Source organism: Watersipora subatra, chromosome 11, assembly GCF_963576615.1.
Source record: "Watersipora subatra chromosome 11, tzWatSuba1.1, whole genome shotgun sequence".
NCBI lineage: Eukaryota > Metazoa > Bryozoa > Gymnolaemata > Cheilostomatida > Watersiporidae > Watersipora > Watersipora subatra.
Window position 1 is genome coordinate 36,352,469 of NC_088718.1, and position 25,227 is coordinate 36,377,695.

General features: G+C 35.6%; 1 protein-coding gene across 1 annotated transcript in view; it reads right to left on the bottom strand.

Moving 5' to 3' along the window:
- Positions 1–16,995: 16,995 nt before the first annotated feature.
- LOC137408367 (allantoinase, mitochondrial-like) overlaps positions 16,996–25,227 on the bottom strand; it is a 36,899-nt gene continuing 28,667 nt past the window's right edge. The window contains exons 8-10 of the mRNA XM_068094868.1: positions 22,349–22,487; positions 18,644–18,816; positions 16,996–17,450 (exon numbers count right to left, since the gene is read on the bottom strand). Of these exons, the coding sequence (XP_067950969.1) occupies positions 17,280–17,450; positions 18,644–18,816; positions 22,349–22,487 (483 nt within the window). The 3' untranslated portion in view covers positions 16,996–17,279. The remainder of the gene's footprint in view (positions 17,451–18,643; positions 18,817–22,348; positions 22,488–25,227) is intronic.

Below are 25,227 nucleotides of genomic sequence, written 5' to 3' on the forward strand. Positions count from 1 at the left end.
GCTGGTAGGCTGGTGTGGACTGATCTAAGTTACTGGTAGGCTGGTGTGGAATGCTGGAATAGGCTGGGGAAAGAGTTGAGGCTCGGCTGCGGATTCAACCTCTTATGAGCAGGAGTTGGGCAAAGTCTGGCTGGTGGCTGCCACACATCCCTCACTAGATGCCATCGGGACACTAGTTTGATCTTTTGACGGAGCACCAGCTAGAGCCATGAATAATAGTGCAGTGTTACATATTCCTACCACTTTAACAGCAATCGTTTCCCCCCCCCCTTTGTTTTTGCAGAGTTTCTGCTAGCTGTCTTTTTGTTGGTTCTTCTTCCAACTCAAGGGCTTCAACTTCTCTCTTCTGGCTTATTTTTTCATGTTTTGTAAATTGCATTTATTTTAATGAACAACTTAACAACTTAACAAATGCCAAATTGATTTTTATTGAATATAAAATCGATTTTTTGAATATTTTTTGTATGAACCATTACTGCACTTTTTACAATCAGTGCTGATTTCTTTAGCAGCTTTTAATTTTACTTCAACTGGTTCAGGTTTACTCATAAAGTTGTTTTCAAATATAAAAGTCGAATAACCTATATACAATACATTCTTGTTCGCATTTATTGCTATTGTTCGAATTTATGAGTATAATTGATGACATGACAAAACAGAATAAAAAGGAGAGTAAACAGAAATACAAATAAAATTGAAAGAAAATTAAAAAAAGACAAAGCCAAATGATATAATGAGGAAAAGTGTAATGATAGTAAAACAAAAGGCATAAACAGATTAAAGGTGTGAGTCAATAAAGCAGCTAACAACCTAAAAGGAATAGAGGCTAATGAGAAATAAACAAAACGCAATGGTCAAAATATAGTACTCAATGTTGTACCAAAGTTATATTTTGTTTGAACCATTATCCGAATAATCAACCTTGTTCACAGAAACAACAGAAAGAAACTTTTAACTCTGCTTAACTCATTTTAAGATAGTCATCAGCTTTTTGCTAAGAACTAAGGAGCTGGCATTTATCGTTTCTGGCTTTTATCACTTTTGTCTAAGAGAGTTTAAAGTCTCACCTACTTGAAGCCATGCACTTCAAACCCGTAAATGTTTAAAATTGCATGCCCCTTAATCTGAAGTTGGACGAATTGAGCTCTCCTTGGCTGTTGGCAGGTGATGGTTGTAAAAATTCGATGCAGAATACCGAGAAACTGCCCGCAGAATGAGTTAGAAGTGACATCATCAAATATGTTGTCCTCAAGGATAGAGGCAGTTATGATCACATCTCTCAGTCACTCATATTTGCTTTCATTATTTGTGTCTGTAAGTGATAAACGGATTATTAGTAAAGTTGAAGTAAGGTCTATGGTCGGTAGATGTCCTTTTCAAAGCACCTACCGCATATGACTCAGTAAATTATCTAACATACCAAGTTCTAGATAAACTATTCTACTATCTTTGTCAGTTACCTCCACGGTTGAGGATTCTCACAGCCCAGATGCAGTAGATTGTCTGCAGATCAACTCTTAACCATGGGTTGTTCTCTGTGTAGGTGTGGGCAAGTGATAATCTTTCATCATATTCAAGTGGCAGGTATATCTCATCGACAGCAAATGATCCATAGAAAGGGATTGGTTTGCTATTAGTTTGGTAAACTGATGACATAGATACTGGATTTCCTAAAATTATGTTCTCGATCGTCAGAAACAGATGAGTATAGTTATGATTAATCATTTATATCTAATCTTGCTTAAAATGAGATATAGGCCTAATTCTTTTATCAACAATTATTATGTTTAATTTATATAAATATTAGACTCTGAAACTACTTCTAGCTGTTAGTTACAGCTTGTTTTGTGGTAATATCGTTACATAAAACATTTTACTTAGCGTACTACTAGTACTTACTTTAACCATTTATTTTATGAAAAAAATTAAATATTTTTAGTAATTATGACCTACAACTTATTGGCTTATGAACTATTTTTAATTTTACAGTTAACTTATTGAATATTTATTTTTGCTTTCCTTTAAAAAAAATTTTCTAGCACTGCAATTGAGAAATAGAAATTAAAGATTTGTATTTTAAAGTCCCTCTATACAATTCTCCATCGAAAATCGACACCGGATCTTAAAATAATGTATTTTTATTATTTTTAGGTTTAATCAAAATTTTCTATTTATTGGTGATTAGTATTTTGTTGTCATTTGTAATACATAAACTTTTTTCAAACCTGATAAAAACCTAAATTTTGTGTCAAACACTTCTAAGCATTTCAACTTTTTTAACCAAAATTTACCTCGAGCATGATGATGATCAATTGCCATTGCATAGATCTTGGTGCCATTTCCTTCAACGAGATATTCTTCCGAAACAGCCAAACAAACCACATGACTTGTTAGAGCTTTTGTAGATAAAGCCATAGCATTCCTCTTGTGCAATGCATTTGTCAGCGCATCTGATTTCCCTTGTAGCTATGCTGATATTGGAAATATCTGGTAGGTCGTCCTTTAGTGAATTCAACTTGCTGAATAACTTTTCATCGCCATTACTTCTAGCGAGCATGAGCCTCAAGGATATACCTAAAATTTTCAGTAAGTAACAAGCTTTAAAATTGAAGATAAATTTAGTATCAGGTGTTCTTGCAAACCTATATACTAAATACATTCAGTTACACTCATGTACCTAATCCTGTACTTACCTATACTAGCAGTTTTGTTTTTCCTTCCATGGTGCAACCACATCTGGTCTTTTTACACATCATCCAGTATATTTATTGCTCTGTTAACAAAAGAGTTTGTATTACATATTGATTCTTAATCACATTAGTAAACGGTTGAACGATGAGTTTTATAAATATAATAAGGAGAAACATATTCACAACTGAAGCTGGCATAGAGACAAACAGATCTTTTCATTTTCTACAAACATATTCTGAAGTGAGACTTCTTAACTGTAATCTATTTCCTACATCTACCAACTCCATATCTAATTAATCTTGCAGAAATGAATTATTATGCTTAAAACTAAAATTAATTTGGAAAATTTCTAGTCAATCTTTCTGGAGAAACTATAAAGTGTCTCTGATACTATCAGACTGAAAGGATGCAGTGTTGTGTCAGTCATTTTTCAAGTAGCTTTAAATCGAAATTTAATCACTGGCGTAATCATTCTTACAGCGGCAATAACCTATAATTTCATGAAGCTGTCTAGTTTGCTCTGTTTGTTCTATTGGCAGCAATGGTTTTTCAAGAAAGCTGTTTCATGTGTGTAGTACTTTACTCTTTAGTGTAAAGCAGGCAAACCAGGTGAATCTATGCAAATACTTGTTTTTTTTCTGTTCAAAATACAGAATTCTCCAATTGGAGACATACATAAATTTTATTGAAACTTAATTATTCAAATTGTAAAAGCCTGCCAGCTTGCTAGTTTTAAACATCGCATGGAAAAGTTTTAGTCAATTTTTCTAAAGAAACTAAATCTCCAATACTATCAGACTGAGAGGATGAAGTGTTTGAAGTGTTTTGCTAGTTATCTTTCGAGTAGCTTTAAATCGAAATTTAATCACTGGCGTAATGTTTCTTACAGAGACAATAACCTATAATTTTATGATGCTGTCTAGTCTGTTCCATCTGTTCTATTGGCAGCAATAGTTAGGCAAGAATGAACATTTTTCAATAAAACTGTTTCATGTTATCATTCTTTAGTGTAAAACGGGCAAACCAGTTGAATCTATGCAAATACTTGTTTTTCTGTTGTTTTTTTCAAAATATATGTCTTTACTTGGAGACATACATAAATTTTATTAAAACACAATTATTTGAATTGTAACAATTGGCCAGCTTACTAGTTTTAAACATAGCATGGTATTTACAGGAACACAAACCAACATCTTGTTCATAAAACATCTGGTATGTTTACAAACCAGCTAAACCTCCGCAAATATTCCAGTTTTTGGTTACATGCATATAGCAATGTTATTTCGGCCTAACTTTTCTCTCGTTTTCAGATCGCTGCCTATAAAATAAAGGTGAAAATAATAACCAACCTAACATTGAAATCAATATCCATACCATGACATTTATTAAGTATCTGAGCTACGAGTCTGTTTCTAGCCCTCAAGGGCAAACCTAAACCAAAAAAGATAGAGTATATAGCAGTGATGGCCAAATTATTTTGGCCAGGATCCGTTACAGCCGAATCTGATGCATTAAAAATCCACAACAAGCTGAAGATGCGCATTTTTATTGTTTACCATACATAAACATGCAATTACTTATGCACATCTTAAAACAAGCCATCAAACACGATTGGAAAATTTTTTGCTTTTATAAATAATTTGACTATAAATCAGTGAATGAATGTACTGCAATAAATGTTTGGTATCAGTGAGAAAAATGATGAGTGGGGCTTTGACTGCACAATACTATCAAAAAGGTAGTATTTGATCAAAAAGATAGCTGAAGGCAACGGCGATTGTCACGGCCGCGACGATCGCCGTTGCCTCCGTCGCTCGGGCGACAACAGAGGGACCGTGCGCTCCCTCTTTCTCGCGCCTCTCGCGCGCGACCGCGGTCGTCCGAACTCGTGCATGTAACCAAAAACTGGAATATTTGCAGAGGTTTAGCTGGTTTGTAAACATACCAGATATTTCTACTTTATGGTTCATTAGTTAGTTTGTCTAATTTTCTGTATTTTACTTTTCTATGCTTATTTGATAAGTCTAAATTTTTATGATATTAATGTTAAGGAGCAACACAAAAATGAGATCCTAGCTAATTATCAAAGCAACGTAGAGTTCAAAGTAAAACAGAATGTAAAGCGTAATGTTAGGCACAAGAAAAAGTGTAATAGTAAATAAAAAAAGCTGATAATAATTTAAGATAATCTCATATATATATACATATGTATCTATATATATATATATACTATACATATTATATATTACATACTATATACTAAACATATCTATATGTATACTAGCTGTACTGCCCAGCGTTGCTCGGGTAACAAAAAAGTCTTTGGCCAGAAAATCGATTTGTATTTAACATATAACAACACGGCCACTCTAACTTTCAAACTACATGTCATGAGAAAATTGCTTTGTGTGGTTGAAATAAATTAGGAGAAAAAATAAAAACAACTGTAAAGGTTTTCAAACTTTGTCAAACATTTGCGACTTTCAAACTTTACAACTTGAAAGAAGTGTTTCGTTGAAATAAATTACGATGCAAAATAAAAATGCAAACGTGTTTAAATGTAAATGTGAAATAATTAGCAAGTAATGACTAAATATAATCTGTTTAGCTATGATAACAATGAAAAATTATTTGCTATACAATTATATGATTTTAGTTCGCTTCAGTTTTGGCATGCAAAAATTGGCATGCCAAATCGCAAGCCAACACTGGTATGCAAAAATATCCTATGCTATAGACGTACATAGAGTGGTATAGAAGCCAGTAGTAATTATCTAATGCAATCACCTTTTGATAAAAATCATCAAAATCATCATCATGAAAAATTGTTAACAAAACAATATGTTAACTTCAGTAACCATAGGTACCTACAATGACTTTAATGCATTTTGTGGTTAATTTCTGCAAGATAATATAACATTACAATGTACTACGTGGAGAGTTTTTACCTTCGAGACAAACGTGTAACATAAACGCCGTATCTGACTTGAATGAATTTAGCTTACTGAACACATACTTCAGGGAAGTTGTAGTATGTATTTTAATAAACTTCAAACTTTTAACTAAAATTTTATCATTTAAGAATTTGTCTCCCTTGCCTGCTCTGAGTTGCACTAATGAGGCTTCAATAGCCAAAACAGTACTGTCTGTAGCATGAGTATAATTATGCTCCCTTACTTCGGTTTCGTTGAGCACTCTGTGAGAGGTGCGGCACTACCAGCCTTGGCACGAAGCTAATCACATTTGTGAATTGAGCACTCTAGTGTCAGCACATTGACTTTTTTAAAGTCTGTGAGGCAACTTAGCTGTTTCATGACAGGAAATCAACTCTTATTGGCAATGGGATTTTTTTCTTTTGCCTGCTCTGAGCCTCACCGATGAGGCTTCAATAGCCGAAACAATACTGCCTGTAGCATGATTATACATATACAAATATATTTATTTATTGCCTGGTGAATGGAGATTTCGAGATCATTGGCAACTATATGTATATTTGCTCATGATTTCGAAACCTCCCATGGTGATCATGGTATATATCTATATATGTATTTATTTTTCAAAGTGTGTGTGTGGCGTGTGGCGTGTGGAGTGTGGCGTGTGGTATGTGGTGTTCGGTGTGTGGTGTGGTGTGGCGTGTGTGTGTCGCTTCGGCGCTATAGCGCACGCTCATTGTGTTACTAATGCGGCCACGCGTTACGATGTCCCTGTTACGAAATATTTTTGTAAGGTTTAATTACTATATCTGGGGTCAAGGCCAATTCTTCTCACACGGACAATTTTATTGTCTTTGTGGGAAAAGCCTCGACATGATCTCTTCATTCGGTAAGACAAAAACAGTACGATATCTCATTTTTACATTTTTACCGGTATCGAGAGGTACCAGTATCGTCGTATTCAAAGTTTTGGTAGATAGCTTCTGTTGAAACAGTAACCTTTTTTAGACACTTCTATGCAATAATTGTTATTATTAATTCTACATATTCAGGATTTTTATTTGTTTTCTCAGTTTGTATTAATTGTATCATTACCGAATCATCTTTTATTGTAATCGTAGCAAAACCGACTTAATTTAGCTATTACTTGCTAATTATTTCACATTTACATCTAAACCTTTTTATAGTTGCTGTATTTTTTTTAATTTATTTGACCAGCACAAAACATTTTCCTCATTATATGAAGTTGAAAAGTTGTTTGACAAAGTTTGAAAGCTTTTAAAGTTGGTTTTATTTTCTCTTAAATTATTTCAACTACACAAAACACTTTTCTCATGATAAGTAGTTTGAAAGTTAGAATGGCAAATGTTGTTATATGTTGAATACAAATCAGTTTTCTAAGTTATAAGTTATATAAGTTATCTCGAACTGAAAACTTGGTGATTGGTGATTATATGAGGTGGAACATCGGCTCTTGGATGCTTCGGTTCTCAACCAACTCGGTTATCAACCAAAGGTTTTGAGATTTGTTCGTCTCGGATCTCGAACATAAATTTGGAGCAAACCGGAGCATGAGCATTAAAATTGGAACAGCGCTGGAATCAGCATGGAAACATTCGTTAACAAATGGAGAAGCAATTTACGCTTCATAAATTCTTTACAAAACTTGAGGAACCATCTGGGATGACGTCTCCTTTAACGAAGAGATTTACTAGGGAGGTAACCCCTCCAGTCGAGTTACCCTAAATTGTTTTTGGGAGGATTCTCTTTCAAAAATGTGAAGTAAATGCGCCATTGCTGTTTATATTTTCTTTTTCATACGAGTTTTGATGTAACTGATATGTTGCGGTTTTTTGTGGCTTTCTTATCAATTTCTGCAAATTTTGTTATTGTATCTTAAATTTTAAAGTTGTTAATGTTTTAACAGCAAAACATATGAAATGTTCACTTTTGTTTTCTTTTTCCATCATTTTAAATAGAAAATATTTTATTAAAATTAAACACGATCTATATCTACCCGTTTTTATTTATAGTAGGCAGTATTTAATAGAGTTCATGGTGTAAAGTGTAAAATACTTTACCAAAGTTGTTTTTCGCTTTGGAAGAGATTAAAATTTACATGCATTAATTTTAATGGGAAAATTTTTTTGGATCTCAAACAACGAAAAAGCTGAACATTATGAAATTTTAAATTTAGTGTTTTGAAAACTTTTATAGTTGTTTTATGGATTTTTAATTTAGTTGTCCTGCACAAAACTTCTTCTTGATGATATGAAGTTTGAAAGTTACAGCTGTTTAACAAAGTTTAAAACCTTTACAGATTTTTTTTTTCTATTTTAATTTATTTCAACTACACAAAATTATTTCATGATATACAGTTTGAAAGTTAGAATGGCAAATGTTGTTATATGTTAAACACAAATCAATTTTTTGTCTGAAGACTTTTTTATTACCTGGGCAACGCCAGGCAGCACAGCTAGTATATATATATATATATATATATATATATATATATATATATATACTAGCTGCATTACCCGTGTTCGGGAACAGATTTACGCAAAGCAATAGTTTTATTGAGAGTTGTCTTTCATACTGTAAAACAACTCCAAATATGCAATCTACTGAAATTTTTGTGCTGATCTATGTAACTGCATACACATATGCAGTCCTACATGTCAATAATGTTAAAAAGACCAATGGAAATATGCAATGTGTTTCACAGCTAGTTTACAATGCATCAGTCTCGAACCACTCAAATCGGAATTGTCCTAATTTTGTACACAGAACTGATAACGAAATTGACATTGCTAGGCAAACTGACGTTCTTCAAACTGGCAGTATTAAAAAGTTTTACATATTTTAAGAAATTCTAGAAAATATTTTCCTATTGCACTGCTTAGCTATCACCAGCATTTATTGAATTGAGACTTCTACATGCTTGAAACACTAATCATGACTTACCAGTTCTTCGTCTATAGCCTGTGTTTTGACATGGTATATACAAACTGTGCAGCAGTAATGCAGTAGTGTTGATAAAATTTATTATCAATAAAATCTACCATATAAACTACATATAGGGCCTCTCGCCTTTTCAACGTAAGGCATTACATCTGGAGCATTTTTGGACATTCGTCCCATAGAAAAATTCGGCCTTATACTATGTTGCAGGACTGTAGTCAAGTGCAAAGTTTTCAGTCCATACACGGCGCCTGGTAGCAGCTGCTGTAGTTAGTGCATCTCGCTGTTGTCGCCGTTTCTTCTGCTCAGAAAATTCAGCTCACCGAGCAGCTGTTGTAGCTAGTGCATAATGTTCTTGTCGCCGCTGCATCTGCTTGGAGATTTCTGCACGTCTGGCCGATGTAGCGGCTGCTCTGAGCCGTTTGAGTCGCTACTGGGTCGGTTCAGTAGTCTCTGCACTTCTAGCGGCTGCAGCATCTATTCTGACCTGCTCTCGATGTACTTGTGTTTGTTCAGCAGTTTCTGCTCTTCTACCAGCTGCTATTCTGTTTCAATGTAGGCGTAGCTGTGTTTGCTCTGCAGTTTCTGAACTTCTAGCAGATGCAGTAGCAGTTCTGCTTCGTTGTGGGCGTAGCTGCATTTGCTCTGCAGTTTCTGCTCGTCTAGCTGCTGCTTTGCGAATTCGGTCTCTTTCTTTATGGGAATCAATCTGTTCTTGCGTTTGGGCAGTAGGCTTTTTGAAAGGCATTGCACTGCTTCAAGCATTTCTAAAATTAAATGAGATGGTGTGTTTTTTTTGTAATATACACTGCTCGCTTTCTTTTCACCGTCGCCTATCGCAACGCTCGGAGTGCCCGTGCAAGTTCTGTAGTAGCTGTAGATCTGTAGTACTTGTAGCTGGAAAAAAAGTAAAAGTAACTCAGCTGCGGAAGGAAATGAACATGTTTACTATCACAAACAGTGGCAAATCCAACGTTTTCAACCCTTTCACTGAAGTAGACTCATTCATGCGCTTTCCATGGTCGACCGCCGTAAACACATTTTTGCCACTTTCCCAGGAATTGCTAGCAACTGAATTTTATTATTCGTTGACAACATAACCAACAATCTTTAAGACTTTCATAGTAGTGACAGTGTTGTCCAAAGATTTCTCTACAAAATTAGTCTAAAATTTAATTTTAAATCTTTGTTTGAGAATTTCCAACTTGAAAACGAAAATTTTTTGTGCGAGTTCATTAAATGCGTCCAAGTTAAATAACAAATAACTACTTATGTTGATTGTTGTGCCGAACTATTACCGACGCCAATATAGACTATGTTTCGCACATGCGTAAAAAGTTCATGCTCGATAAAATGGCAACTTGACAAGTAGAGTATTTATTTAGGGATTTAGCCTGGCCAGGTTTATCATTAAGATTTTCATAGTTACACATATACTGCATACACATTCTACATAACTCAAACAGGTAAGATGCAACATGGTGTCTGAAGTGAACTGGTAATAGCCCACTGAATATACTACCAACATCCTGATGCAAACGAGTACGATGCTAATTTAAGCTAATGAAAATAAATAAATAAAAAATCTAGTCACAGAAGATCTAGAAGACTTATACTAAGCTAAGGCTCACAGATTTGACCCTCCTAATGCACTGTTGTTAGATGAACATCGTGAAGAAGCGATTCGGGTGTTCAAGAAACAATGGAGAGATATGCTATAGTAAGTAAATTAAGCAAGGAAGACCAGGACTACCGTTCTGCATTGTTACTATACACAGTTGGTGAACCCGCAGTAACGCTAGTAGAATCTAGTGAAAAAGAACACACAACTGTTACACAAATACTAAATATTCTTGAGTCACATTGTGTTGGAACAAAGAATGAGCTGTACCATGACTTTGTGTTTGGTACTGCTGACCAGAAGGAGGGAGAGGATTTCGACACTTTTTTAGCAAGACTGCACAGTCTGGAAAAAGTGTGCAACTTTGAAGAGTTGAAGGATAGAATGCTGCGCAACAGACTTGTGTTAGGCATTCAAAACAATGACACAAGAAGAAAACTGCTGGCTTCTACTGAGCAAACACTTGAGTCTGTAATTAAGCTATGTAAGAGTGAGAAACGTGCTACTACTACTCTTCGAAAAATACAAGCAGAGAAAGCAGTTAATGTGAATGAAATCTCAAAGAGAAGTTATCGTTCCTTTAAGGACACAAAATCGGCAACTAGGTCGGTGGATTGCAAATACTGTGGCAGAAGGCATGCTCCCAGAAAGGAATCCTGCAAAGCTTTTGGCAAGATTAGCAATTTTTGCAAGGCAGAAAATCATTTTGAAGCTGTCTGTCTTAAAAAAAAAGCTGGTGCGCATGCATCGACACATGCGATAGCAGGGGAGACTAGTGATCATGAATCAATAGACCAGATAACAACAAAAAGCAGCTCTCAAAAGGTTTTCGCACGCTTGGTTTTGATAAACTCAGGCGCAGAGGCCAAGTTTCAGGTAGACAGTGGCTCGACGGTCAATATCTTGAGGCGGGATATGTTACCACAGGGGGTACCAATCACAGCAGACAAAACAATACTAACTTCATAGACCAACGATGTGCAGACAGTCTTGGGTACCGCTAGGATAATGGTTCGTAATCCCAAAAACAACAAAAAGTACAAAGTGGCGTTTCATATTGTAGACAAAGACCGATCACTCATTTTAGGTTTAAGAGCTTCTGTAGCAATGGGCATGATAACCATTAACTAGGGAAATATCAATGCTATTAATACGAGCAATCAGATTGACATCTTGAAAGAATTTTCAGGTGCTTTCGACGACAAGTTAGGTTTTCTACCTGGTGTTCAGCACTTGAAAGTGGCAGAAGAAGTCAGACCACATGCCTCACCAGTGCGATGCGTGCCACATGCTATACACACAGATGTTGAAGCGGAGCTAGATGCTATGGTGAAGAAAAGGGTAATTGAGGCTGTGGATACACCCGCTCCTTGGGAAAGCAACATGGTAGTGGCAAGGAAGCCTAATGGCAAGCTGAGGATATGCATAGACCCACAGAGATTAAATGAAGCGTTGCAGAGTGAATCTTACCTTATGCCCACATTGGAGAATGTACTTCCACAGTTCAAAAATGCTCGACTGTTCTCTGTAGTAGACTTGAAGGCTGGATACTGGCATGTGAATCTTGATGAAGAATCATCTCTACTGACATGCATGAACACACCTTTTGGTCGTTATAAATGGCTGCGTCTGCCGTTTGGTCTGAAAGTCTCTTCTGAGATATTTCAGAAACAACTTCATCGTGCACTGCAAGGTGTAGATGGTGTAGTCTGCATAGCTGATGACATTGTAGTGATAGGCTGCGACTCAGACGATGTAGAAGCGCGCATAAATCATGATGCAAGAATGAGATTGCTTCTTGAGCGCTGTGGGGATCTAGAAATTAAGCTAAACCCAGACAAAGTACAGTTATGTCAGAAATCGATCAAGTTTCTAGGCCACATGGTAACAGACAAAGGGTTACTGCCTGATCCCATGAAAATCAAGAGTGTGGCGGAAATGAAAGAACCTCAAAATAAAAAGGAACTGAAGATTTTCTTTGGTTTCCTTCAATATCTATCCAAGTTTCTCACCAACCTAGCAGAGATTGCAGTTCGTCTGCGAGAGGCAAACAATAAGGAAATTTGGAGCTGGACCAAAGCTCAAAGTGGGGCCTTTTTAGAAGCCAAAGCACTAGTAGCAGCTGAGCCAGTGATGCTAAAATACTATGATCCAAAGAAAGAGTTGACTGTGCAGTGTGATGCTAGTCACAAGGCTATTGGAGCAACCTTACTACAGGATGATCAACCTCTTGAGTTTAGCAGTCGAGCTCTTCGAGATGGAGAGACCTGGTATGCTATCATCGAGAAAGAACTTCTTGCCATTGTGTGGGCAATTGAAAGGTATCATCAATACACATATGGCAGGCACACAACTGTATTTTCAGACCACAGATGTCTACAAAGAATCATGCTCAAACCTCTCAGAGATGTCCCTAAAAGACTGCAAGATCTACGTTTGCGGCTTCAGCAGTATGATGTTACTGTAACATACCACCCAGAAGCGCAGCAACATATTGCTGACATGCTTAGTAGACACGGATGTCACCTGAATAATCCAGCAGACAGTGCAAGAGAGAATGAAACAATAAACTGTCTCACAGAAACTGTTCAAGCCTTAACTGAAACAATAGCTGGTCCATGGAAAAAAGATCTAAAAATGGAAACTGCAAACTGTCTGACTCTACAAGCTGTTATGAAAGTTATAGCGAAGGGATGGCCAGAAGAGAAAGAGAGAACATACATGCTAGCAAAACCATTTCATAGCATGAGAGATGAAATGGCTGTGCATGATGGACTTGCCTACAGAGGGGAGAGAATTGTGATTCCCAGCTCACTGAGAGCTGAAGTAAAACAAGAACTACCCTCATCTCATCAAGGGGTCAAGGCCATGCTGAGAAGAGCTAGAGAGTGCCTCTACTGGCCTGGAATGACGGCTGAAATTGAAGGCTTTATAGCCCAATGTGACATTTGTCAAAGATAAAGTGCAAGACAACAGAACAAACCAATGATGAGGACAGACCTACCAGATTGTCCATGGCAGATTGTGTCTATTGATCTCTTCACATGTGGTGAAAAAGAGTATATGGTCACTGTCGACCACTATAGCAACTTTATTGAGGTAGATAGAGTTGAGTCAGAAGACGCTAGAACTATAATAAAGAAATTGAAAGGACACATGGCTCGATATGGTCTTACTGAAACTCTTATAACTGACAATGGCCCTCAATTTACATCAGAATTATTTGAAAAGTTCACTCAAAAGTATGACATTAGACATCAAACCTTAAGTCCACATCATCAACAGGGGGATGGCAAGGCGGAATCAGCAGTCAAGACAGCAAAAATACTAATAGCTAAAGCTAACGAAGATGGGACTGATGCCTATTTAGCGCTATTAGCCCATAGAAACACACCTTAAGAAGGGCTTGAATACAGTCCAGCTCAGCGAATGTTAGGTTGTCGTTGCAGGACAAGGTTGCCAACTACTGCATCATCACTAAGCCCATCAAATCTAAATACTGATAGTGTAAAATCTGCACGGTGTATGACCAGCACACAAAGGAACTAAAACCTCTGCAGGATGGGGATGTAGTTCGACTTAGACCAGTGACCTTGGGTCAGAAAGTTTGGCGACGTGCTCAAGTCACACAACGTCTGGATGAACGATCTTATATGGTGCAACCAGAGAGAGGAGCTCCTGTTCGTAGGAACAGAGTGGATATTAGAAAAGTCCCTCATCCAACAAAGTCTGAACCAGAAGTACTCAGCACTCCTGAAACAACAACGTCAGAACCAGTGATAGACAACTCAACATCTACCAACACTAAAGAGGGGGAGGTATCAGAGGCAATGCCTATCAGAATCACACGCTACGGAAGAACAATTAATCCTCCTCGTCACTACCTAGAGTAGCGGGCTGTCTTTTGGGACAGCGCTGTACATACTATATTACTCTACTACTTACCTTACATATTATTATATCAATACTCATATCTTACTCAACTTGCTAATTACTAGCGTCGATCATATGGACAATCAACGGGGAAACCAACAATCAATATATAAACAGTTATTTGCATAACAGATAGACTCAACACATTTTTAAGAGAAGGGAGGATGTTGTGCCGAACTATTACCGACGCCAATATAGACTATGTTTTGCACATGCGTAAAAAGTCCATGCTCGATAAAATAGCAACTTGACAAGTAGAGTATTTATTTGGGGATTTAGCCTGGCCAGGTTTATCATTAAGATTTTCATAGTCACACATATACTGCATACACATTCTACATAACTCAAACAGGTAAGACGCAACATTGATGACACTATAGCCATTTCAGATTTTTGTGATTACACAGATAATTAAAATGCACAAAGTATAGATACAACGAAATTTTTGTATAGCAGTGCTTGTTAACATGTTGGCAAAATGAAATATATAACCAAAACAAACGTTATAGATGGAGTTTGAAATTGAAACGATATCGTATACATATTAAGCAATATCGGCAAAATGGCTGGCAGTAGGCTGATAGCTAAATTTGTACACAGACGCAAGTGAAAGGTTTATGTAGTGGAAGTGTGGCAATTCATAGACAATGCAACATAGATTAAGGAATACTTACCTTTTTATGTAGAAATGTAATAGGTGAGAACTGCGTTTTCCAGTGGCCACAAGAAACCAACATTCGCGTGACCTTCTCGGTACACGTTGGCAGTAAATATTAATCGCATGTAAATTACTATTCATTAATTTAATTTATTTAATGATTAGAACATTTGTATAGCTGTATAGGCCGCCAAACTCAGGATGGCGCTTTCTAACACGACATCAATTTTGCTGTTTCAAACGCACCAATGTCGTTGGACGCCGTAAAGAGGCACGCTAACCAGATATAACGTGTTCCGTGTAAAAACAATGATGATTAGGTTATGTATAATGAGGCGTGTACTAACCGGAGATTCCCGTTAACGCGCCCAAGATACCTAGTAGCGGGCAATAGTCCGAAAAGTACGGTACTCTATAACGCGGACACTCAATCACACACACACAACGATTGCCGTTTATATAGTAGATAAATATATATATATATATATATATATATATATATATATATATATATATATATATATATATATATATATATATATATATATATATATATGTATATATATACTCATGCTACAGACAGTACTGCTTCGGCTATTGAAGCCTCATCAGTGCAGCTCAGAGCTTTGGCAAGAGACACAAATCCCATTACCAATGAGAGTTGACTTCCTGCCATGAAACAACTAGGTTGCCGCACAGACTTTAAGCAAATCAATGTGCTGGCACCAGAGTGCTCAAATCACAAAAGTGATGAGCTTTGCACAAAGGCTAATAGTGCCGCACCTCTCACAGAGTGCTCAACCAAACCGAAGTGAGGGAGCATATACTCATGCTACAAACAGTACTGTTAGTAGCATGAGTATATATGTATACTTATATATATATGTATATATATATATTTATATATATAAATATATATATAAATATATATATATATATTATTCAAATATATATATAAATATATATATATATATATTATTCAAATATATATATATATATATATATATATATATATATATAACTAAGTTTCATGGTTGAAATGACAAAGCGCAAACAGTAAGCGAAGCAAGTATAATGAATAAGTGCTTATCTATTATACTCGCTCTTTCCAAGTATAATAGATAAGCGCTTAAGTAATAATATAGTAATAATAAAAAATAATTACACTTATCTATTATCTATATACATCTATATACATATAATACTTTGCACTTCAGTTACCATTGACTTTTCTTCTTGCCTTTCATGTTGCCTTTCTTGCAGCCTTGTTCACAATTCATGCTAGGTATCTCCGTACCATACAAAATCTTGCTATTTGTATTTGGCAGCACAGCATTGAAGTGCTGACTAGTACACAGTCGGTAAGATGGAACTTACTCGTCAACTGCTTGTATCCGTTGATATCACTGTTTTTCTTCTTAAATAGGTAAATACTCTAAAGTTTGCGTGCTTATTTGTGTTCAGAAGATGAACGCAATATGATTCCTTTCATCTATGAAACACTTTGTTTCATAAATAAAAGGAAGGGAACTAACATTCTAAACTGAACTCTATTTTCTAGCTCCACGCCAAAACGGCTGTGATGGTGTAGTTCAAGGTCTTCTAATGACTCACAAATTATTTCTGTTTCATAAAACATTTCAAAGAAACAATAAATGCAATAATAAAAAATAATAAAAGTTTAAACTAAATATTATTTTGTATTATATTACCAAAATGAAGTCTTTCTCTATAAATCTCAAAGTTTGTGTTTCAGCTATAGCTATTGTAATTTAACAATGAAATACTCATTTCATGCTGGATTTGGACTCGGAACCTCCCCTTGACCACACAAATCTCTTACCAATTAAGCTACGCGAGATGCACTGAATTCTGAGGTGATATGAAGCATTATGGCGGTTAAAATAGGCATAGCATTCTGCGATATGCAACGCAACTAAAGCTGCTCTCACGACTCATATTCGTAAGTTTAGTAATCGGGTTAGTAGTGTACTCAAATTAGTCTTTGGCAATGTGCCAGGCTAATAGCAAGTGGCAGGCAACTACATTAACTGGAACTGTTTATTAGCTGTTTTTGAATACCCGTGCAACCCAGAACATTTGACTAGTTGGGATTAAAGTTGTCTTCTCTTGCCACATGTTGACCACTTCAGTAAAAATCCTTTAGGTTTCTAGTTGGTATCATAGGACAGCAAACATAGACTTCTATTAACGATTTTATTGTGCAGAGTGCAATTTTACATACCTGTTAGCAATCAAGCATGTAAATGTACATTATAGGTGTGTCTTTAGTAACATAAACATCACTAAAACTGGCAATGAAAAATGTCTTTATTCTTGACCAATAAAGGTCACGCTATACATATTGTAAAACCATACGTGGAGTGAAACGGATCTGTTAGCTAACGATAGACCTAGGCCGCCATTTGTACTTCTAATGATGCTGGAAAAGCTAATGATCTGGCTCCAAAGTGTTTCCCGTTTACATTGCTGGAAATGTAAGAAATACTTTGCCACAATTATCACCAGGAAAACCTGTCTCTCGGTGGTAGGCAACGGCGCCGCCAACTATTGTCGTCTCCACAACACCATATAAGGTCATGCCCAAATATGGTGATAACTTGTTTTTGTGATGCAGCATCTCCTTTGTCACCTATCAACAAATAATAGTATAGCAAAAACAGTAGATGATATTCGTCATTGTTAACAGCCACATGACGGGCTTCACAATCGCTATGAAATAATATTAAATATACTTTTTTAACTATCAACATCTGGTAAAAACTGAAATTACTTATTTCATTTTCTTCAACCCAAGGTAAATAAAATAAAATCAGAGGTTTAGTGTATAATTGAAATTTCAAAAGTAAAAATAATAATTTTATGACAGGCAACTCTTTCAACAAGGGTAATGTTGAAAAGGCAATTCACAAATTGATGCTGTTTACATGTTGTTGTTATTGACCATTTTAGCATAGCATGATGGTTTTACAATTATCTCTGCATCGCATTTGTAATACGCACTTCTGTAATTTGAGTTCACTCTAGTCAGTTGATTTTAGTTGAGTTAACCCTTTGAACACTGGCCGTCCTTGTCAATGTGCGTCAGTATTCTTGGGCAATTTATCAAAAGACATGAACTTTTGAAATTTTTATCAAATATAACTAAACATGCTCATAATTCAACGATATTTAGTAGAACACTGGTAAAACAATCCGACAACACACAGCAAATTTCACCAAATATAAAAAAATTTGTTTCGCAGTTCTCTGGATTAAAACCATAAAAATTCACACGATTTTAACAAATTCTTAAAATCTTTCTAGTAACAACATATCCTTTGAGCGTTCATGATACGTGACATCGTGACACGTTCTTCATTGTTTTATGACTCAAAATAATCTGCAAAGTTATAGTCAGTATTACACAATTTTTCATCTGCATCACAATCATCTGTCACATACCAACAAACGAGCCATATCACATTTTTCTACGACATCGTCTCAGTAAAACTGTTATTATAACGAAGGAAGACATTTTAAAATGGCTAAAAATTTAAGTACAATTTCTGGTTTAACACCCTATGCAATAATTAATTAGATTGGTTCAAGTTGTTACGTAGAAACAGCAATTGTAAACAGAGCCATGTGGATGCCGGTATAATGACCGTAGGGTTTCTAACACCCATTACGTAATGCCAGAATACAAGCCATCAGGGTTCAAAGGGTTAAGGAACACAACCGCATTATACAGAAAGTGATAACCAACTAATGATTGTGTGTCCGCACTGTTTTCTAAACCTTTGTAAACAACAACATTCTATTGAACAGGTGAACATAACTCACGGTAAAGGACTGATCAGGGTCGAAGATAACAAAGTCCCCTCGCAGTCCTGGAGCATTGTTGCCTACTTTTCGCATAAGGCCAGCGTGCTTAGCTGTGTTGGCCGACATATACTCCGCCAATTTGTCTACAGGAATACCTCGTTTGCGACAGCTTGTCCAGAAGAGTGGCAAGCCTATAAAAGTTCATGTTTTTGTTATTCTCTTTGGCCAGAACTAATTACATCAAATTTTGAGTCTTTTATAATGATGGTTTACGCTATGATAGTAAAGATTTGATTTGAAAATTAATGGCAATTTCAAATTCTTTAAAGCACATTAATTATATCATTTTTTATCATATATTTCAATACATCAGAGTCTTGGCTTTTGGATGAGCCTATATTCAATACACTAAGAATAATATAACTATAAAAGGGGTGTCAAAAGTACATGTACATGTATGTCCTACAATAAAAAAACACTTGGATGCTATTTCTGTAATGTGACGCCATAATTATCATTTAGCCTTGTAGTGTGTAACAAAATTTCAACAGAAGATATTTGTAATAGAATAGAGTATGCTATAAGTAATCATTTAGTCTTACACGTAACTATAAACTCAAAGTTATCTACAGGCGAGTTTCAGCGAAAAGCCGCCAACCCATGTATTTGTTATCAAGTATAAATATAATAATATTTAGAAAGATCGTGAAGCATTGCTTCTACAGATGTATTAACACCCATGCGTTATCGACAGTTCGTTATCAACAGTCTATTATCAACAGTCAAAACACTCTAGCCAATATGTTTCTTACCTCAATTAAGTAAAATACTAATGTATTTTTCATAAAAAATTGTATTTTTCCTGTATATGTTACTAAAAATTGTATTTTTCATAAAAACTATATTTTTCATAAAGTTTATGCTTGGCAGTCTAGTGCAGTGTGAAAAATCTATGTGCATAATTATCCTATGAAGTGGTGAGGCGGCTAGTGCTGCATGATAAAGCGATATCATTCGATGTGACGATATATTTTAGTGGATGATTTTATATTGGGTCAGTTTTCCAATCGATATGAATATCGAAGCCGATATTTTATCGAAATATCGGCTTATTTTATTTTGCAAAATTTGAGTTGTCCATTCTCCTTATTGTAAAGAGAGGACAACTCCTGTTTTTCAACCAATATTAACATATATCTTTTTATATTGTTCATGTTAAAGCCTAACACTATATATCGAAAGAAGACATCTCCACTATTCGATATTTGATATATTTAGAGACCAAATAATCAAATTTACAGGCAAAGATATCGTGCAGCACTAGAGGCGGCCCAGTAGTATAGTAGTTAACATGCTGGTCTGCAAAGCAGGGTGTCAAATTTTAATTTCCATGAAAGGCAATATTATTCGCTAACACTTTAGAGTGGTTTTGGGCAGACAAATAGATGAACACGGCTCTTGCTATAGTAAAGACTATCTGTACAACCCAACATTGCTGGCGTAATAAAAAGAACCTTGAACAGAAAGTTTTTTTGTATTTAAAATGTAACAACATTTGCAATTTAACTTTCAAACTAAATATCATGAGAGAAGTGTTTTGTGTAGTTAAAATAAATTAAGAGAGGAGATGTAAACAACTGGAAAAGTTTTTAAACTTTGTCAAACAACTGTAACTTTCACACTTCATATCAAAAAGAAAATGTTTGTGCAGATCAAATAAATTAAGAAACAAAATAAAACAAATTAAGTGTTCAAATGTGAAAATGAAATAATTAACATGTAATAGCTAAATTAAGTTTGTTTTGCTATGATTACAATAAAAAATGATTCTGTTATGATACAATTAATACAAACTGAGAAAACAAAATAAAAATCTTGAAAATGTTGAATTAATAGTAACAATTCTTGCATAGAAGTGTGTGTGTGAATAAAAAAGGTCACTGTTCCACCAGAAGCTATCCATCAAAACTCCGAATATGACGATATGAGTACCTCTTGGTACTGGTACAAAGGTAAAAATGAGATATCGGACTGTCTTTGTCTGGCTGAACGGTGAGAGAATGTAGAGGCCATTCTTATTCAAGATAATACATCAGTCTACGTGAAAAGTATTGACTTTCGCCGCGATTTAGCAATTGAACCTTACAAAAAAAACAGAAATTGAAGTTAACGAAAACGCCAAAAAGCATCGTGTTTCATGGAGTAATAGAATTCATAGAGTTTCAATTAATACGTCATTTAGGGAGTGAAAATGGCAAAGGGTAGTATGTACACAGGCAGTATGTCTCTACAGGTAATGTAGGAAAAGTGTAAGTAGCAGTAAGAGTGTAAGTAACAAACCTGCGATCACAATATAAGTGAGTTCAAATCCAGCAGAAAGCAAAATTTTAATTCTAAAATTTTAATAGCTGTAACTACACATATCGAAGGACAGACGGCGTCAGAAAACAGATGACAAACTTTGAACTATCTATATATAGATTGAGGATTTACAAATCCAAAACCTCCCTAAGGAAACCTTGGTGGTTTGTTAGCAATAAAAACCTGTAGAAGCATGCTTTAATGAGAATAGGTAGATGAGGTAAAAGGTAATAGACTGCTGAAAGTACTGACACTGTTAGCGATGATAAAAAACTGAGAATGTAATAATGTTTATACATACGACTCCATTTTTGATCATCGTGATAGGCCATTGTTTATTCAAAGCCGAAAACTAATATCTTAGCTATCACCTACTCTCTACTAGCTACTACCTACTCTCTACTAACTACTTCCTACTCTCTACTAGCTACTACCTACTCTCTACTAACTACTTCCTACTCTCTACTAGCTACTACCTACTCTCTACTAACTACTTCCTACTCTCTACTAGCTACTACCTACTTTCTACTGGCTACTACCCACTTTCTACTGGCTACTACCTACTCTCTACTAGATACTACCTACTCTCTACTGGCTACTACCTACTCTCTACTAACTACTTCCTACTCTATACTAGCTACTACCTACTCTCCACTAACTACTTCCTACTCTCTACTAGCCACTACCCACTTTCTACTGGCTACTACCCACTCTCTACTGGATACTACCTACTTTCTACTAGCTACTACCTACTCTCTACTAGCTACTACCTACTCTACTAGCTACTACCTACTTTCTACTAGCTACTACCTGCTCTTTACTAATTACTTCCTACTCTCTACTGGCTACTACCTACTCTCTACTAGCTACTTCCTACTCTCTACTAATTACTTCCTACTTTCTACTAGCTACTACCTACTCTCTACTGGCTATTACCTACTCTCTACAAGCTACTACCTACTCTCTACTAGATACTACCTACTCTCTACTGGCTACTACCTACTCTCTACTAACTACTTCCTACTCTCTACTAGCTACTACCTACTCTCTACTAACTACTTTCTACTCTATACTAGCTACTACCTACTCTCTACTAACTACTTCCTACTCTCTACTAGCTACTACCTACTTTCTACTGGCTACTACCCACTTTCTACTGGATACTACCTACTCTCTACTAGATACTACTTACTCTCTACTGGCTACTACCTACTCTCTACTAGCTACCACCTACTCTCTACTACTTACTACTTCTTTCTTTGGCTGTAAACTGACTATAAACCCCTAGACGTCACTATGTAGTCTACTCACTACCACTCCTAGGCTTTACAATAAATGAACCAACATAACGCTAAAACCAACCTAACTGTAGGCCAGCTACACCGCCCCAGGCCTTCATAAAGTCTCCCTTCTCCTTCATTTTCAGATCGCTTGTGCATGGTGAATGATCAGAGACTACCATGGAGATTGTCTCATCTTTTAGGGCTTCCCACAGTGCTTCCTAAAGCAAATATTAACTTATAATCACTTGCAGTAAATGACAGAAAACAAAACAACTCAATAAGAACATATATCTGCTTAGACATACATAAACAGATAAGACTTGGTAGTTAGCTATTATGAAAATGAATAAAATTTCATATGAATTCGCACTAGTTAACGGTGTTAATTATTTCAGAGATCGTTGATTTTCAACTCTTTGTGCACCACAAGCGATCTTTTGCGTACTATTTACGTATTGTTAAGAACCGCCTCCTGAAGAGTTAGTAGGCTTTGTACAAAATGTTTCTTATTAGTGAATTGCTAAAATACTAGCCTATCATGTCTGTTCTTAAACAAAAGGTAAAAACCATTCGCATGCTTTGAACCAATAAAAAGCCTTTTTAAAGCTCACCCAATGTTTAGTTTTGCTTTGCTTAAACTATTTTTTATCGCAATTTCTTATTGGCAATGACAGGCCGTGTCAGACACATTACAGTTACTGAGGTTTCACTGAATGCAGATCAATGGAATGCTGACAATTTATCTATTGAACAACAGTACTACTGAGGCTGATGATTTTATTTTTATTAGTATTAATAATGACATAAGCAACAATAATACTATTGATAACTTGTCTGACTCAGAACATATTCAACTTGTGAGATCAAAAAAGTGTCGGAGCTCATTTTGCAATCCATTTGTAGCTTTTTTATAGCATCAACCGATGTAAAGTTTTATGCAGATTAATTTAATTAATATCACAATATGTTTTATAGACTTTTTGTTTTAAAAATTATGAGAATTTTTATGCACATTTGCCAAATTTTGTCTGGCCAAATGTTTAATTACAATATGTTTCAGTACAAAAATTATATTTGTAGCAAAAGAGTTGATGTGATGTGATTTTTAGTTAACAGCAGCAAGTTTTTTAACTTTTTTTAAAGAAGGCATGCTCAAAACCGTACTAACCAGAATATGGCTGGCCATGATGTTAGTTAAGTAAATTTTGCTCAAGTGTGAGCATTACATAGCAAAACATGTGAAAAACATAAAACTATATTGATTGCCAATGTTTGGAGTTGTTGCTCCTTACATTTTAGTTGGTTTCCTGTTGTAATAACATACTGATAATATTTTACTGTTTGTTGACTGTTGAAAATTTAGTTGCTCACTCATAGTGAGGAATAATAATTAGCATAAGTGTCCGACAAACCAAAGAGCAGCGACATGCACCACTTTTGCTTCTCTAAAAGAGAGACTGCTACAGTTGCAGTACGCTCAATGCAGAAGCTTGTTACAAGAGTGCTCTTGAAAGTTCCCACTTATTGGTTCGCTCAAAACCAGCCTTCTCCGGAGTGGCCATGTAACAACTGAATTCATCTAACTGCTTTTGTAGTGACAAATAATACTCAAGCAAGCGAATCAACAAACTTATGTGGCAATCAATTAAAAAAAAATTTAAGATGCAAACACTACAGTGTAATATACTTCCTTCCTCTATCTTGGAGGCTATCAAGGCTCTTTCGACTCCCTTACATGTAGAAGGTACTTTTAAGAGTAATCCAATCAAGGTACATGTGAGAAATTTAAATTTAAATCAGACACTCTTCACAATTTTGATTTCTCATTTGTAGGACACTAGGTAAATGAGCGACATCACGCGGGTAATGAAATAATTACTCAATGATTTTGAGCAACTTCTAATGTCTAAAACTTAACTATAATGGGAGCCGTGCTTGAAGCCAGCTTAATAATCGTTACAGCATATGTAATGGTCTTTGTCACAATCATGATCTTCAAGCCTGCCCATAGTAACTAACAGTATTTTTGCAAGCACTTCAAACAAAACATAATTCAACCTGTGTGAGTATGACAACAATTACTCTGTTGTATTGCAATGTAGCCTGTAATGAGTTTGAGTAGCTTGAGCTAGTAATTTAAACTAATCTAAATCTTCACTATAACAAGAGCCATGTCTGAAGCCAGCTCCATAATCGTTACATTACGCGTAATGATTTCTCCAACAATAAAGGTGTTCAAGCGCGCTAGTAAGAAATTAACCAATAATATTTTAGCAAGAATGTATTTTAATAATGTAATTAGTAAGACCTTAATTATTCCATTGTATAACAATGCAGCCGCTTGGCCTAGTGGCAATAACATCTGCCTGCAAACCTGGAGGTTCTGTGGTCAAATCCACTGCAAAGTGGATTCTACATTCCTAAAACTTAATCGCCATAACTGGACACCTGAACGACAGACCGACAAACACAGATTTATATATATTGTTGGACGATTGGGGAAATGAGACATTTGAACTCAAATCGCGTACGGCCCACAATTTTACAAGAATCATGGCAGCTTTTGATTTTTTTGTAGTACACAATGAATTTTGTCAAGTATCAGCAGCTTAAAGTGGGTAACAGGCTAAGCAGCAGACCGTTATCTATACTGATATGTTAAAATTTTCAGGCTAAAATAACCCAACACATCTCTTATAACAAACTCATTTAGTAATTGCTAAACTAATTTATTGGATTCTTTGGCGAAACATCAATAGAGTAAATACTGTGTCTGGCAGCGTATTGCTGGAAGCAGCGTGTGGAAGATAACTCCAAGTTTATGAATATGTGTAGAACTATTGTGTACCCCGATCTACAATATGTTCTTTTTAGATATTTTGGTACATACCTTTTTAAAAATTAACTTACTAAACTTTTTTGTAAATTTCAATTTATTGCTCTAATTCAAATGTTTGT